This window comes from Littorina saxatilis, linkage group LG1 (assembly GCF_037325665.1).
Source record: "Littorina saxatilis isolate snail1 linkage group LG1, US_GU_Lsax_2.0, whole genome shotgun sequence".
NCBI classification, from domain to species: Eukaryota; Metazoa; Mollusca; class Gastropoda; order Littorinimorpha; family Littorinidae; genus Littorina; species Littorina saxatilis.
The window spans coordinates 46457707-46470999 of NC_090245.1; the positions used below are offsets into that span (position 1 = coordinate 46457707).

The following is a 13293-nucleotide window of genomic DNA, read 5'->3' on the forward strand; positions in this document are numbered from 1 at the left end:
CATCATCATTATAATCATCCTCATCTCATTAATCATCTAAAATTATAAAGTGTCCTTGCTCTTGTGGCCCTTCATGCCCGGAGCTCTCATGGTGACCTTGGTCTCAGTGTTCCTGTTCGATCCTTCCCTGAATAGTACTTCTGCTGTCAGTCCTCAACGTGTGACGTTCTGGGGGGTCGACAGAGGGACGTGGTGGCGGTCTGCTCTCTGGAGGGGACCCTCACTCAGTCTGGCTCCGCGACTTAGCTGTCAATGTCGTTAGTAGGGGGCATAGTAGGTAGTGGGCTGCGTCCGTTAGCTCGGGACAGACCCACTACTGAACACCGTCGAAGTGACTCAGCAGAAGTGCAGTGTCATCTTCCGAGGGTAGCCTACCGCAACCACCCGACATCCCTCCCTGGAGCGTCTGTAAAATCGACAAGTCTGGCAGCGGAACGAAATTCAGATGTGGATGGAACAGTGAGTGCAGGGACGGGGCGGCATGAGTGCACACCGGGACAAGGAACAGGTGTAAGGAAAAAAAAAAAAAAAAAAAAAAAAGTACGTAGCAACAAAATTGGTTGATGGACTGATGTTTTCATACCTGAGCCATAAAGGCTTTGTCTCTTGTTTAATCTATCTCACATAAGTGCACTTTAATATCTTGTCTAGGACCATTACCATACAAAGAGAGAACTTACTTCTTGTTTTAAGCATTTGGTCATAGCTCGTTCCATGTCGTTGCAGAAACCCATATACATCCGTACAGAATGCTGAAATGGACAACACATCTTTCTCTGAAATCTCTATTTTATTAAAGCATGATATAATAAAGATTGTGTTTGACAAAAATGTGACTGCAAACAAAACAGATATTGTATTAATGCTTTTGATGAAAAAATATAATTTACTTTAACATAGAAAAAAACTCCCAAAAAGTCATGAAGACCTTTGTATGATTATATCACAATGAAACTAAAGGGTTGTTCATAAGCCCATCAAGTTCATTTCACAAAGTGTTGGAAGATAATTTGCTTTAAACATCCTTTTGGAAAGGTGTGTTGTGTGTGTGTCTAATTGTATGTCTGTATCCGTAAGCGCACACATCATCACATGCAACTCCGTTTGAGTGTGTGTGTGTGTGAATTGAACATAATCACCTCTTCATGACACCTCTTTAATGCGTCGATCAAAGCATTGCACTCTGGAGAGTGTAGATGAGCTGCCAGATCAGGATGCATTGTGCTGCTGGTGACAGTTCTCCTGGCCCTGATTTTACGCTGTGGCAGATGACAAAACATTGTGTAAAGTCAGAAACATTAACCTCATGTAGTCATATCTTTTCACAGTTTAAGTGCTAATTTAAGACAATGCGCCGTGTAAACAGAGAAATCAAAAACATAAAACATAGATACACACACACAAACATTCAACTAGCAAACTTTCATTTTACTTTTTCAGTCTCTTCATTTGAGGCACAGCCACAGATGCTATAACTATAAGCATGGAATCAAAAACCAAACTGATGTCAGCCTATGCATTGCTCCAAAACACCAACTGATTTTTCTCAACTAATGCACACGCAATGCGGCATACACTTCATAACTTTTGGAGCTATGACCTTTTGTCGGTTGTAACCTGTCTGGGTGGAGACGTGCACTTGTTTTATTTAATGAAAGAGATGAGACAATCAGAACGACTGAAAAAATAAAAATATTATTTCAATGTTTTTCTTACTTCCAATAAATGGTCCGTGGGATCAGCCGTGCGTACAAAAGTAGCTATACAAATAATACAGGCATAGCAATGTTTTGTAACGTGCTGTCCCGCTTGTTGAGCAGACGACTATTTCCGCTCTCTTCCGGAGGGTACCGCTTCCGGAAGTTGTGCACTACAACAATTGTGATGACGTTTTTGGCAGGGACCTTCCATCTTGAGCGCCAAGTTCGAGTAAAATGGACAGTTCTGTAGAAAAATCTGTCATTCGAAGCGTGCTTTCGAAGAGTTTATCTCGAGACATTGAGACCTTGGTGCGAAAATGGGGCTGTTTTTCAGAAAGCGATATCCAGAAGCTGAATTTTCGTGCAACAAAGAGTGCGATTGCATCGCAAATTTTTGAACTCTGCAAGGTGAGAATCAGTGACTGAGACAGAAAGTGAAACTTCAAACTCAGCCGAGCGGGTTTGCCAGAGAAATTTACTAGATCATTTTACTGCCATATTCTGTCATAGTTGCAAGTCAAGATTATGTGATACACATACAGGGGGATTCCCTGTACACAGGGAAAACGCTTTCGTAAGTTTACTGTACTGTACAGGGAATCCCCAACTTTTGGTCGACATAGACCCCTTCAGCCAAACTGGTAGTGGTACTGGTACAGACCATTTTGATTTTGAAAAATGTCCTGAATAAGTCCAACATATTATTAGGAAGATTTGTCAAATGAGAATAGAGAAAAGAAAACTATGCAATCCAAAGTAAAACTACAGACTGGGAGTGGGACACTTTATCCCCGAGTACGCTAGTACAAGGGTCCAGCAGACTTTAATTGTGTGTGTGTGTGTGTGTGTCTCGACTTAACAGCTTATTGCTGGGAAACTACTGGGCGCAGTTCGTTCAAAAGTTGATACACTAACTTGATAATAGGTCCGATTGATCGTATTAAAACTTCATAATGTTACCTGGGACCTAAATGCGAAATAAACCATAAAAAAACGACTTGGCGGTGGGAGGAATTCGCGGTGCAACAGCCAGCCAGGCAGTCTGATAGAACGGTGCAAGGTCTCGGCCAACCAAGACTATGACATACTCGTAGCAAAGCCGCCGAATGGTACCGTAAACCAAGCATAGTGACGTAATTACGTCACGGTCGAAAGTCTTTGACGTCAATGCCTCCCTGTAGTCTTTTTCTCTCGCGCGGTGTGTGTGTGTGTGTGTGTGTGTGTTCATTTTGTGCACATGTGTTAGTGTTACTGTTTGTGTGTGTGTGTGTGTGTGTATGTGCGTGCATGAGTGTACTCGTGTGTGTGCGTGTGTGTGTGTAAGAAAGAAAGAGAGAGAGGGAGGGAGTGAGGGAGAGAGAGTGTGTGTGTGTGTGTGTGAATGTCTGAAGAGTACTCGGGTCCAGCGCGAGCGTTTTTTATCAGTTTATGGGCCGCAAGGCCTCTAGAGGCAAACCACCAGTCCCAAAAACTTACCAACTACTCTCGTTGTGGACAGTCCGACTGGTTGTTTCTTTTCTTTTTCTTCTGATACCTGAGGAAATTTCTATATAAGGCAACTACACTCAATGGTTGGTGCACCTAAAGTCCCTAGAGTGAAATATAAAGTGTAGAGCTATGGAAAAAAATGGAGGTGGGTTGGATAGCAAACTAATCATGTAAATTGTAATGCTCTTTGTGATTCGCCCCAGAGCCCAGTTTCAGGCCCTTGGCCGTGGGGCTATCCTATCACCCAGTGCTACCTAGCGCAGTGACTGGGCCCTGACAAGACACTACTTGCAAACAGGATGAACAACATCTAGACTAGCAAGAGAGAGAAATCCTTCTTGAACTAGAAGGCCCAACTGATGCAGAGTTGTGCTTGGGTGGAAACTGAAAGAGTTTGGCATTAACCCTTACAATGGTGCAATTCTGTAACACATGTTACATAGCCACCGGTGAATTAACAGAGAGAAAAATAAAGAAAAACGGTTATATAGGTTTTCGCATCCATGGGAGGTAATCGGAACCGACCAAACAGACTGAGCCAGTAGCGCGACATGTGAGAACCAGGTGACAGTATACGTAAAGTAGCGCGACGTATGTCGCGACAACCAGCCTAAGGGTTAAGTGTCTGTTTAGGTTTACTGGGTTTCATTATGATGATACTTGATAGTTTTAATATTATTTTGCAGGAACTAGGCCTGAAGCAAGAGATTGGAGACCTAGATCTGCTATGTAAGTTCGGGTTTTGTCGTACATATTTTAGCAGCTGTTGAGTATTGTGGGGTCTGTGGGTATCTGACCGGCAGCGAGACGCGGAGAGTGTCTCCTCTGTAACAAGTTCAGAAGCTAAAAGGTCAAAGTAAAGCCACTACTACTGCTGTTGTTAGGGTTACACTTACAGTGGTACCTGCAACGAAAGGGCACCCTTGGGCCCAACATTTTCCTATGTTGCAGGTAGACTGTCATACCAGGTCTGTTTTAGAAGAGACAATAGACAAAGGGACAACTGGTTTCTTTTCAGGGAAGGTTTCCTCTCATGGGAGGGGCCTCATAATCATATTTAAGCTGTCACAGTACTACCAGTATTACTATTATTAAGGTGATAGGTGCAGGTCAGGCAGAACAAAAGAATACACAAAAATAAACACACACACAAATTCTGTTTAATTTACTTATTATTTAGCTAGTGAATACCAGACCTCACCCATCTTTACTGTAAGTTTTAACAGGCATTTCATTGTTTTGTTTAAATGTTTTATCGTTTTAGATTAATGTCATTGTCAGAAAATAAGTAAGAAGAACATTTTCGCTTGTTTTGACCAGGTACCCAGCTGCATTCTTCATCGAAAAAGTGGACAGTTCTGAAACTTAAAGGTAAGGCTTGAGACGTAGTTGTTGCTTGTGATAAAATCTGTTAAGCAGTTACAAACTATTTTGTTTTGAGTATCATTACAATTAGAAGAGTTGTTTTGTGGAAATTGGTACTTCTTCCACTTTTTATTGTGAGGCTTGATTCTTGATCATAGTTGATGATAACAATGATAATATTTATGGTACTTATCTTTTCTGATTTTCTCTCAGGATTTGACAACTAGAGCTAGTAGTAGTTGTAGTACAGTAGGAGTACATGTACACAGATCCAACTGAATGTCTGAAACAGATTTGTGAGAAGGCAGTCTTGTCTTTGGAAAAAAAACTATTGTTGTTTGTTTGTTACCTCACTTGTGTGCAGGAGGTCAGCTGAAGACCGACCTCGACCCTCAAGACCTGCGGGACCGTCTGGTTGCTGTGTTGGAAACAGACTGTCTGGGAGATGTGGTACGTTGCCGTTGGTCTCAAATCAGTCCGAAAATGTCATGGTACTTCATTGATCAACTGCAAATGCCCTGCATCACCAGTTCCTCATGGGACTGATTGTTAACAAATGAGTGTCTGAGGGATGTGGTTTGTGGGTGCAAACTCCAAGGCAGAACTGGTTGCAATACTGTGAAACCCCTGTTTTAGTTTTAAGACCTTAACAATCTGAGAAAATCAGGTCTTAAAAGGTAGGGAGTCTTAAACTGGGTGTTACTTTTCAGGAATATGAGAAAACATGGTCTTAAAAAGGGAGGTCCCACTCTAGTTTATAGCTGCATATAGCATGTGCCAGCATGATCTTACACTGACTGGTTGCTGTGTTCGAAACAGAGCACTCTGGAAGATGTAATAAGTGGGCACAAACTCACAGGTCGACCATTCGGTTGTAGTTTATACCCTGTCTGCACACTTTCTAGCACCACACATAATAACGAGATCTCTTGTCAAGTTAATTGTCGCACGTCTCTAACTTAGTCAAAACAGACCACACCACACGCTTTTCTGATGCAGGGGATATCTCATTATCTGCCTTCACATTCAAAATATATTGTAACATGCAGGGATGTCGTTAGGCGTCGGACATCGGACATTTATCGATGAAAATCCCCAAATGTCCGATTCACATTGCCGCATGTCGGTCAGATGTCCTATCGTTTTAGCCTGAGCGTGGTCATTGTCCGATATGTACTCCATTCCTTCGGACAGCGCGATATTCGTTAATTTTCATTTCAAGATACAAATCTTCTAAAAGACCGAACGCTCTCGTGTTCAGCTGACACTGGAGTTGCCAGTGCGGGTCTTTTCTTTTGTCGGGAATTCCCGAACCGTTTGCGGTATGCGCCGTTTGGGTATAACCGTCTATTACGGTGGATTATTTTTAGATCAGTGCATGCTGCAGGAGTACGGGAGACAACTCCAACTGACTAAATTTGTCGTCTGCTTTTGTTTTCGATACGAGACGAAGCACTGAATTATGCCGCTGAAAAAAAAACCTAAAGCCTGCAAAAGATCAGCATTAGATCAAACCGATCATTTTGTTTTTCAACTTTTATCCAAATCATGCAGTTTGTAATCAAAGTAAGAGCTCTGAAGTTGTTCATGTTGGTTTCTTTGTTGTGGTTTCTTTGAAACTAAATAAATACAACATTATACACGCACTGTGTTGATGTATTTACTATATTATGTGTGTGTTCTACAGCGCGCGCGCGTGGGGGTGTGTGTGTGTGTGTGTGTGTGTGTGTGTGTGTGTGTGTGTGTGTGTGTGTGTGTGTGTGGGCACATGACTTTGGAACAATTCCATGAAATGTGTTATAAGCTGTTTGGCGCAAATTCATAATGTCCTATTAGACTTTCTGAAAGCGGTCAAATGTCCTATTGATGCTGAAGAACTCAGGACATTTGTCCTATAGGTATGGATTTGTAGCAACATCCCTGAACATGTAAGACTGAGCTGATAGTGATGGCTTGGACTGCTTTGATATTTGCTCACTCTTGTTGTTAGTGTTACATGTGATGTTCCTTTTACTTCAGGATGTGCTTAATATTCAACTTGTTTGTTGTTTTCAGCACCTGAATGTGAAGAGCTATGGAGGTGCCATATGGATTCGTGTGTACGTGCAGGGAGCTGCCCCTTTTAAAACAACGGACGTTGTGTATGTCTTGTCTTACCCTCACACACCCATCCTCATTGCCTGCAGGATGAAAGTCAAGATGCAGGAAATTGTCTACTCTGTAAGTACATTATTCCTATTCATTTACTTGACACTTTGTTTTATTGTGAAGAATGGTTCACTCTGATGTGGACTGTAGCAGTTGACCTTAAATTTTCAATTAAATAACCGTCAGTACTGGCCTGAATGTGGCAAGTAGAAACATGTAACTGGCGAGTAGAAATGATCATCTATTCGCCAAATGCAAGTAAAGTTGCTGAAACAAATTGTTGGTTTGGCTAGTAGGTTGCTATCTGGCTAGTACATTTTCAGAATCACTAGCTAAAGGCGAGTACACCATTTGTTGGACTTTCAGGGCTGCAGTACAAAGGGTCTAGGTCACAGTAGGGGTTCAGGATTTGCATAAAATGAAGTTGGGTTTTTTTTTGCACAAGTATTTGAATGATTCATATCAGCATGTCCTTTCATACATGCTGTTGGCACAACTTTGCAAAGGGAATTTGACCAAAACATCTCTTTTTCTCTCTTTATATATATATCTTATCTAACACAGACAAAGATGGGTAATGATTATAAACACACAAGAACAAAACCCTGGCTCTACTTATATCCCTACAAATAACAATTTGCAACGAAACTACTGATTACATTCCCTTTCATTTTCAACTAACTTTTTTATTTTTCTCGTGTTGAAGGCTCTGGTGGAAGTGTTTGAATCAGAGGAGGTGACAGAACTGCAGCTGACCGGCCACCATCTACCATCACTCGCAGACCTGGCACTGCAACAAACATCACAGGTAGGGTGCCGTTTAAAGTTGAACCTATTCTGTACATTGCTACTGTTTAATTGTTGTTTGGGGGGGGGGGGGGGGGGGGGGGGGAATCTGAATGAATGTGAAATACGGACGACACCCATTTGGACACAGTTATGTGGGACATATATTTATGGGAAAATATCAATTTGATTTGTTGCAAATATCTTCTCAAAGTACAGTCGAACCTGTATATAATGATCACCCAAGGGACAGACTAAAAGTGGTCCTGAGAGTGAAAGACAAGTGGTCGATATGGAAAGGTGAATTATTTAGCAAAGAACCTCGTCATGGTTTCTTTGGGGTGGTCGTAAAGGGTATTAGTAGTTAACAAGAGATAGTTGCCATGGCAGAATCAACTGTATCTTTTCTTTTTTCTCTCTTTTCTTCATATATATCTGAATGCATGTAAGATGCAGAAAACACATTATGATATGGTTACATAGGAGTTATGTATTGAAAAATATCAACTTGCTATGATGCAAATATTTTGACCACCTCGTTGTTTGCAGGGACCATTTTGGAAATACAGGAATATTGAAGAGGCTGTGAACCCACTCATAAGAAGCAAAGTCTCAACAAAATCAGGTAATTGTTGAGTTCATTTGAATTTGATATTAATTTTGTTTGGGAAAATTTACAACAGATTTCTACTGTTATTGTTTTGTTTCAAGACCTTGGTTATTATTGCTCTCTCAAAGGCAGAGTCAGAAACATGGGTGAGTGGGCTGGAGTGTGGAACGGGCTCAAAGTGAGAATCATAGAGTTATTCCCTATCCCATTTCTGGTAGCTTCTTTGGTTTTGTCAGATGCAGTGTTGTTCCAAGGCCTCAGTCTGTCATTTACGCATCCTTCTTTTTTTATCTGACGAATTGTTCTGACCCCAGGCCAGTTGAATGTCCCATAGTTTTGACACACATGATGTCTTTTGTCCAGGCATGGTACTCTTCCGCCGATCGGCGGAAATCCGCCGAAAACGAAAAAAAATAAAAAAATAAAAAATAAAAAAAAATAAAAATAAAAAAGAATAAAAAAAAAATAAAAATAAAAAATAAAAATCCGCCCATTCACTTGAGATTATTATTTTTTCTTACTCAAGCCTTGTTATCTTTCACTTATATCCCTCTCAGCTTCAAGGAGAAGGCACTAAACACATTTGAATTCGTAAAAAGTCGTCAGCTTCAGGGGGCGTTGCCCCCTCACCCCCACAAAGGGCGCTGCCCCTTGACCCCGCAAGGGGGCCTGAGTGGCCCCCTGGACCCCCGGCTTTATTTCAGCTGAAACTGCCATTCCTTCAGTACCATGCCTGTTTGTCACAAAAATGTTTTGCGGCCAGGACATGACCGATATATATTTTGAATCCAGGTCCAACTGACCTATTGTCTTCTGTGTCTTGGAACAACACTGCAGATGAACATCTAGATAATTTCATATGCTTTATCAACAATGTTTTTTCCTTCTCCTCGCGCGCTGTACATACAAAGTTGGTGTAATTCTGTGTTTAAGTCACCTCTGAAGACAAGGAAAGAGAGACTGACGAAAGACTGATGGATGAGAACAGAGAAGAAAAACAGAGTCGACAAGAAAGGTTGGACAGTACATTCGGCACTCACGCGCAACCAACCTTGGAGAAACTGGAGTATAAGGTAAGCTTGCACCTTTCTTTGCTGGCATTCAATTTTGCCTGTGTCTTTCTTTTAGTGTCTTGTCTGTGTTCCTCAATTTTCAACAGTGTGTTTTGTCTTTTTATTCTCCCTTCTGATTTCTCTTTTTATATTTAGTCAAGTTTTGACTAAATATTTTAACATCGAGGGGGAATCGAAACGAGGGTCGTGGTGTATGTGCGTGTGTCTGTGTGTCTGTGTGTGTGTGTGTGTGTGTAGAGCGATTCAGACTAAACTACTGGACCGATCTTTATGAAATTTGACATGAGAGTTCCTGGGTATGAAATCCCCATACGTTTTTTTCATTTTTTTGATAAATGTCTTTGATGACGTCATATCCGGCTTTTCGTGAAAGTTGAGGCGGCACTGTCACGCCCTCATTTTTCAACCAAATTGGTTGAAATTTTGGTCAAGTAATCTTCGACAAAGCCCGGACTTCGTTATTGCATTTCAGCTTGGTGGCTTAAAAATTAATTAATGACTTTGGTCATTAAAAATCTGAAAATTGTAAAAAAAAATAAAAATTTATAAAACGATCCAAATTTACGTTTATCTTATTCTCCATCATTTGCTGATTCCAAAAACATATAAATATGTTATATTCGGATTAAAAACAAGCTCTGAAAATTAAATATATAAAAATCATTATCAAAATTAAATTGTCCAAATCAATTTAAAAACACTTTCATCTTATTCCTTGTCGGTTCCTGATTCCAAAAACATATAGATATGATATGTTTGGATTAAAAACACGCTCAGAAAGTTAAAACAAAGAGAGGTACAGAAAAGCGTGCTATCCTTCTTAGCGCAACTACTACCCCGCTCTTCTTGTCAATTTCACTGCCTTTGCCATGAGCGGTGGACTGACGATGCTACGAGTATACGGTCTTGCTGAAAAATGGCATTGCGTTCAGTTTCATTCTGTGAGTTCGACAGCTACTTGACTAAATATTGTATTTTCGCCTCACGCGACTTGTTGTTTGTTCATTTTGTTTCAAATACTTATTTTAGCTCTCAAACTTCTCAGCATGTTTTGTATGAATCTAGGTTTGTTAACTTTTACTTTGACATGCATGTGTGTGTGTGAAATTGTTCATTTATACATGCATGCACATTCTTATTTTTGAGTCACTTGAGAAAAAGTGACTATGTAATCGGTCAGTGTTAGTCTGTCCGGCCCGTAGACACCACCTTAACGTTGGACTTTTCTCGGAAACTATCAAAGCGATCGGGCTCATATTTTGTTTAGTCGTGACCTCCAATGACCTCTACACTTTAACGATGGTTTTGTTGACCTTTGACCTTTTTCAAGGTCACAGGTCAGCGTCAAAGGAAAAATTAGACATTTTATATCTTTGACAAAGTTCATCGGATGTGATTGAAACTTTGTAGGATTATTCTTTACATCAAAGTATTTACATCTGTAGCCTTTTACGAACGTTATCAGAAAAACAAGGGAGATAACTAGCCTTTTCTGTTCGGCAACACACAACTTAACGTTGGGCTTTTCTCGGAAACTATAAAAGTGACCGGGCTCAAATTTTATGTGAACGTGACTCATTGTGTTGTGAATAGCAATTTCTTCCTGTCCATCTGATGCCTCATATAATATTCAGAACTGCGAAAGTGACTCGATCGAGCGTTTGCTCTTCTTGTTACACTTTCAACTCTGGTTGCATGCAGTATGTGCTGATTTGACTTCCATTCTCTTTCAGCTTGATCTGAGATTCCGTGGAACGACATTTGCACCAGGAATGAAAGGGCAGCCTGACCTGTTTCACTGCCGTGTCAAGTTTGAGGGGCCGTCTGTGCTGGAAGGAACAAAGAACCTGGGACGAACTGGGTTTGCTAGCTTGCCTTTACCCAGACATTTGGCTAAAGTTCACTCCCTTGCTAAAAATCACTTCACAGTTGCTGAAATGGACTCCGCAAGGAAAAGACCTTCATCGCAGAGCAAGTAGATCTAATGCTGTGAATAAAAGAATATTTATATATCTTATTATTGCTGTTCTTTTGAAACTTTGGTATGTTACAGAGAAACATTTTGTTGTGTGTGGGAGTGTGTGTGGATCAAGTAATCCAAAATGATTTAAAAGTGCAATAATGGAAAACATAAGCTTGTTTAGAACATTGTTTAGAAACACTTAATGATAATGAATATTTTAATGACAGCCAGATAAGTATCACAGTCATTATTTGCATTTCAATTTTCATGGATCTTAACACATGGAATTTGAAACAAATGGAAGGATGTTTCTTTACACCTGGCATAGCCTGCAAGCGGTCAGTTCACATTATCAAGTGTATTGTACATATCATCTGTGACCATTTCTATCTGTTTAGAACTTCAACCATGGATTTACTTCGCTCCTCAGTCAGTTAATGACACACTTTGTCAACAAACTGAGTAATGCAACTCCTTCACTACGCACTAATCCCAAGGGCAGCAGCCTCAATTGTTGTTGCGGAAATTCACCAAAGACAAAAGGTATACACCCCTAAAATGTTATGTTGAAATAAAATGAGCAGAATTTGAAAAGTTATTTTGCACTTAATGTAAGACTTACTAACATTGGTTTGTTCATTTGTAAATTTTTTCCTATATTTGAATAAAGTTGGATTACAAAGAAACAGTGGAATGCTTATTCGTGTGTTTCTTGAGAGGAACCATCCTACTCCCTCACGCAGGCAGACACGCATTAACGCACACAGTGGAACAGGCCTTCACCCGGCATGAAGCAATGTCATTTTAAAAAAAAACCCAGCTTTTTTTTTAAAGCTGTATTGTTTGTTTGCTTAACGCCCAGCTGACCACGAAGGGCCATATCAGGGCGGTGCTGCTTTGACATATAACGTGCGCCACACACAAGACAGAAGTCGCAGCACAGGCTTCATGTCTCACCCAGTCACATTATTCTGACACAGGACCAACCAGTCCTAGCACTAACCCCATAATGCCAGGCGGGGCAGCCACTAGATTGCCAATTTTAAAGTCTTGGGTATGACCCGGCCTGGGTTCGAACCCACGACCTCCCGATCACGGGGCGGACGCCTTACCACTAGGCCAGCCGTGCCAGTTTTAAAGCTGTTCAAATCTGATAAAAACTATGCGTTAAAATAGCATGAGAGTGACATTAAACGAATAACTGCAGCTTTGAACCATTTTCATAACCATTGTATGTCGACCATTTGGTAATGATAACACCAACAGGAATGATAAACGTTCCCTTCCAAGAATCTGGATTTTCAATTGGTTTCTGGGAGATCAATTGAAAATCCAGATTCTTGGAAGGGAACGTTTATCATTCCCGTCTTTCTGAGGGGACAAAATTGTCAGGTTAAAACTTTTGAGGAGGTGTAATTTTTGTGCATTTCCAGGCATGAATAAGCACAAATTTGTGACAAAAATCACGTAAATGCTTTAAACTTGGACCAAAAAAAGGGTGCTTGCCCCTACCAAAAAATGTGTAGCCTGGGCGTTTCTGTGCTGTGAGAATGTTCTGCTGATTTTATTTCGTAATAGACACTGATGTCATTCTGCCAAATTAATTCAGTAACAAATTCCCACTCGGTACCAAACGCAGCAAGGCTGTAGATTGTGTGTGTATATTCTACACTACCCGTCATAAAAAAAATACACAGATACATTTAGCTGTAGATCTTTGTGATGCCGCCATATATATTAAAACCAAGTATATTGCCAGAAAGGTAATTCACTCCCCTACCGACGAGCGCAGTGGCGTGGTGGTAAGACGTCGGCCTCCTAATCGGGAGGTCGTGAGTTCGAACCTCGGTCGCTGCCGCCTGGTGGGTTAAGAGTGGAGATTTTTCCGATCTCCCAGGTCAACTTATGTGCAGACCTGCTAGTGACTTAACCCCCTTCATGTGTACACGCAAGCACAAGACCAAGCGCGCACAGAAAAGATTCTGTAATCCATGTCAGAGTTCGGTGGGTTATAGAAACACGAAAATACCCAGCATGCCTCCCCCGAAATTGGCGTATGCTGCCTGAACGGCGGGGTAAAAACGGTTATACACGTAAAAATCCACTCGTGCTAAAAACATAAGTGAACGTGGGAGTCTAAGCCCATGAACGAAGAAGGAG

At 40.9% G+C, this 13293-nt stretch overlaps 1 protein-coding gene across 2 annotated transcripts in view; it reads left to right on the forward strand.

Annotated features, from left to right (window-relative positions):
- The window catches only part of LOC138971401 (2,5-dichloro-2,5-cyclohexadiene-1,4-diol dehydrogenase LinX-like), a 57030-nt gene extending 45213 nt beyond the window's left edge, over positions 1-11817 (forward strand). The window contains exons 1-9 of one of the 2 annotated variants that reach the window (XM_070344128.1): positions 1781-2108; positions 3875-3917; positions 4509-4559; positions 4918-5003; positions 6609-6773; positions 7408-7509; positions 8037-8112; positions 9031-9170; positions 10904-11817. In XM_070344128.1, coding sequence (XP_070200229.1) covers positions 1935-2108; positions 3875-3917; positions 4509-4559; positions 4918-5003; positions 6609-6773; positions 7408-7509; positions 8037-8112; positions 9031-9170; positions 10904-11149 — 1083 coding nt within the window. In that variant the 5' untranslated portion in view covers positions 1781-1934 and the 3' untranslated portion in view covers positions 11150-11817. Of the gene's footprint in view, positions 1-1780; positions 2109-3874; positions 3918-4508; positions 4560-4917; positions 5004-6608; positions 6774-7407; positions 7510-8036; positions 8113-9030; positions 9171-10903 lie in introns of those variants that run through there. The other variant, XM_070344136.1, reaches the window with a different exon arrangement.
- The last annotated feature ends 1476 nt before the right edge of the window (positions 11818-13293 follow it).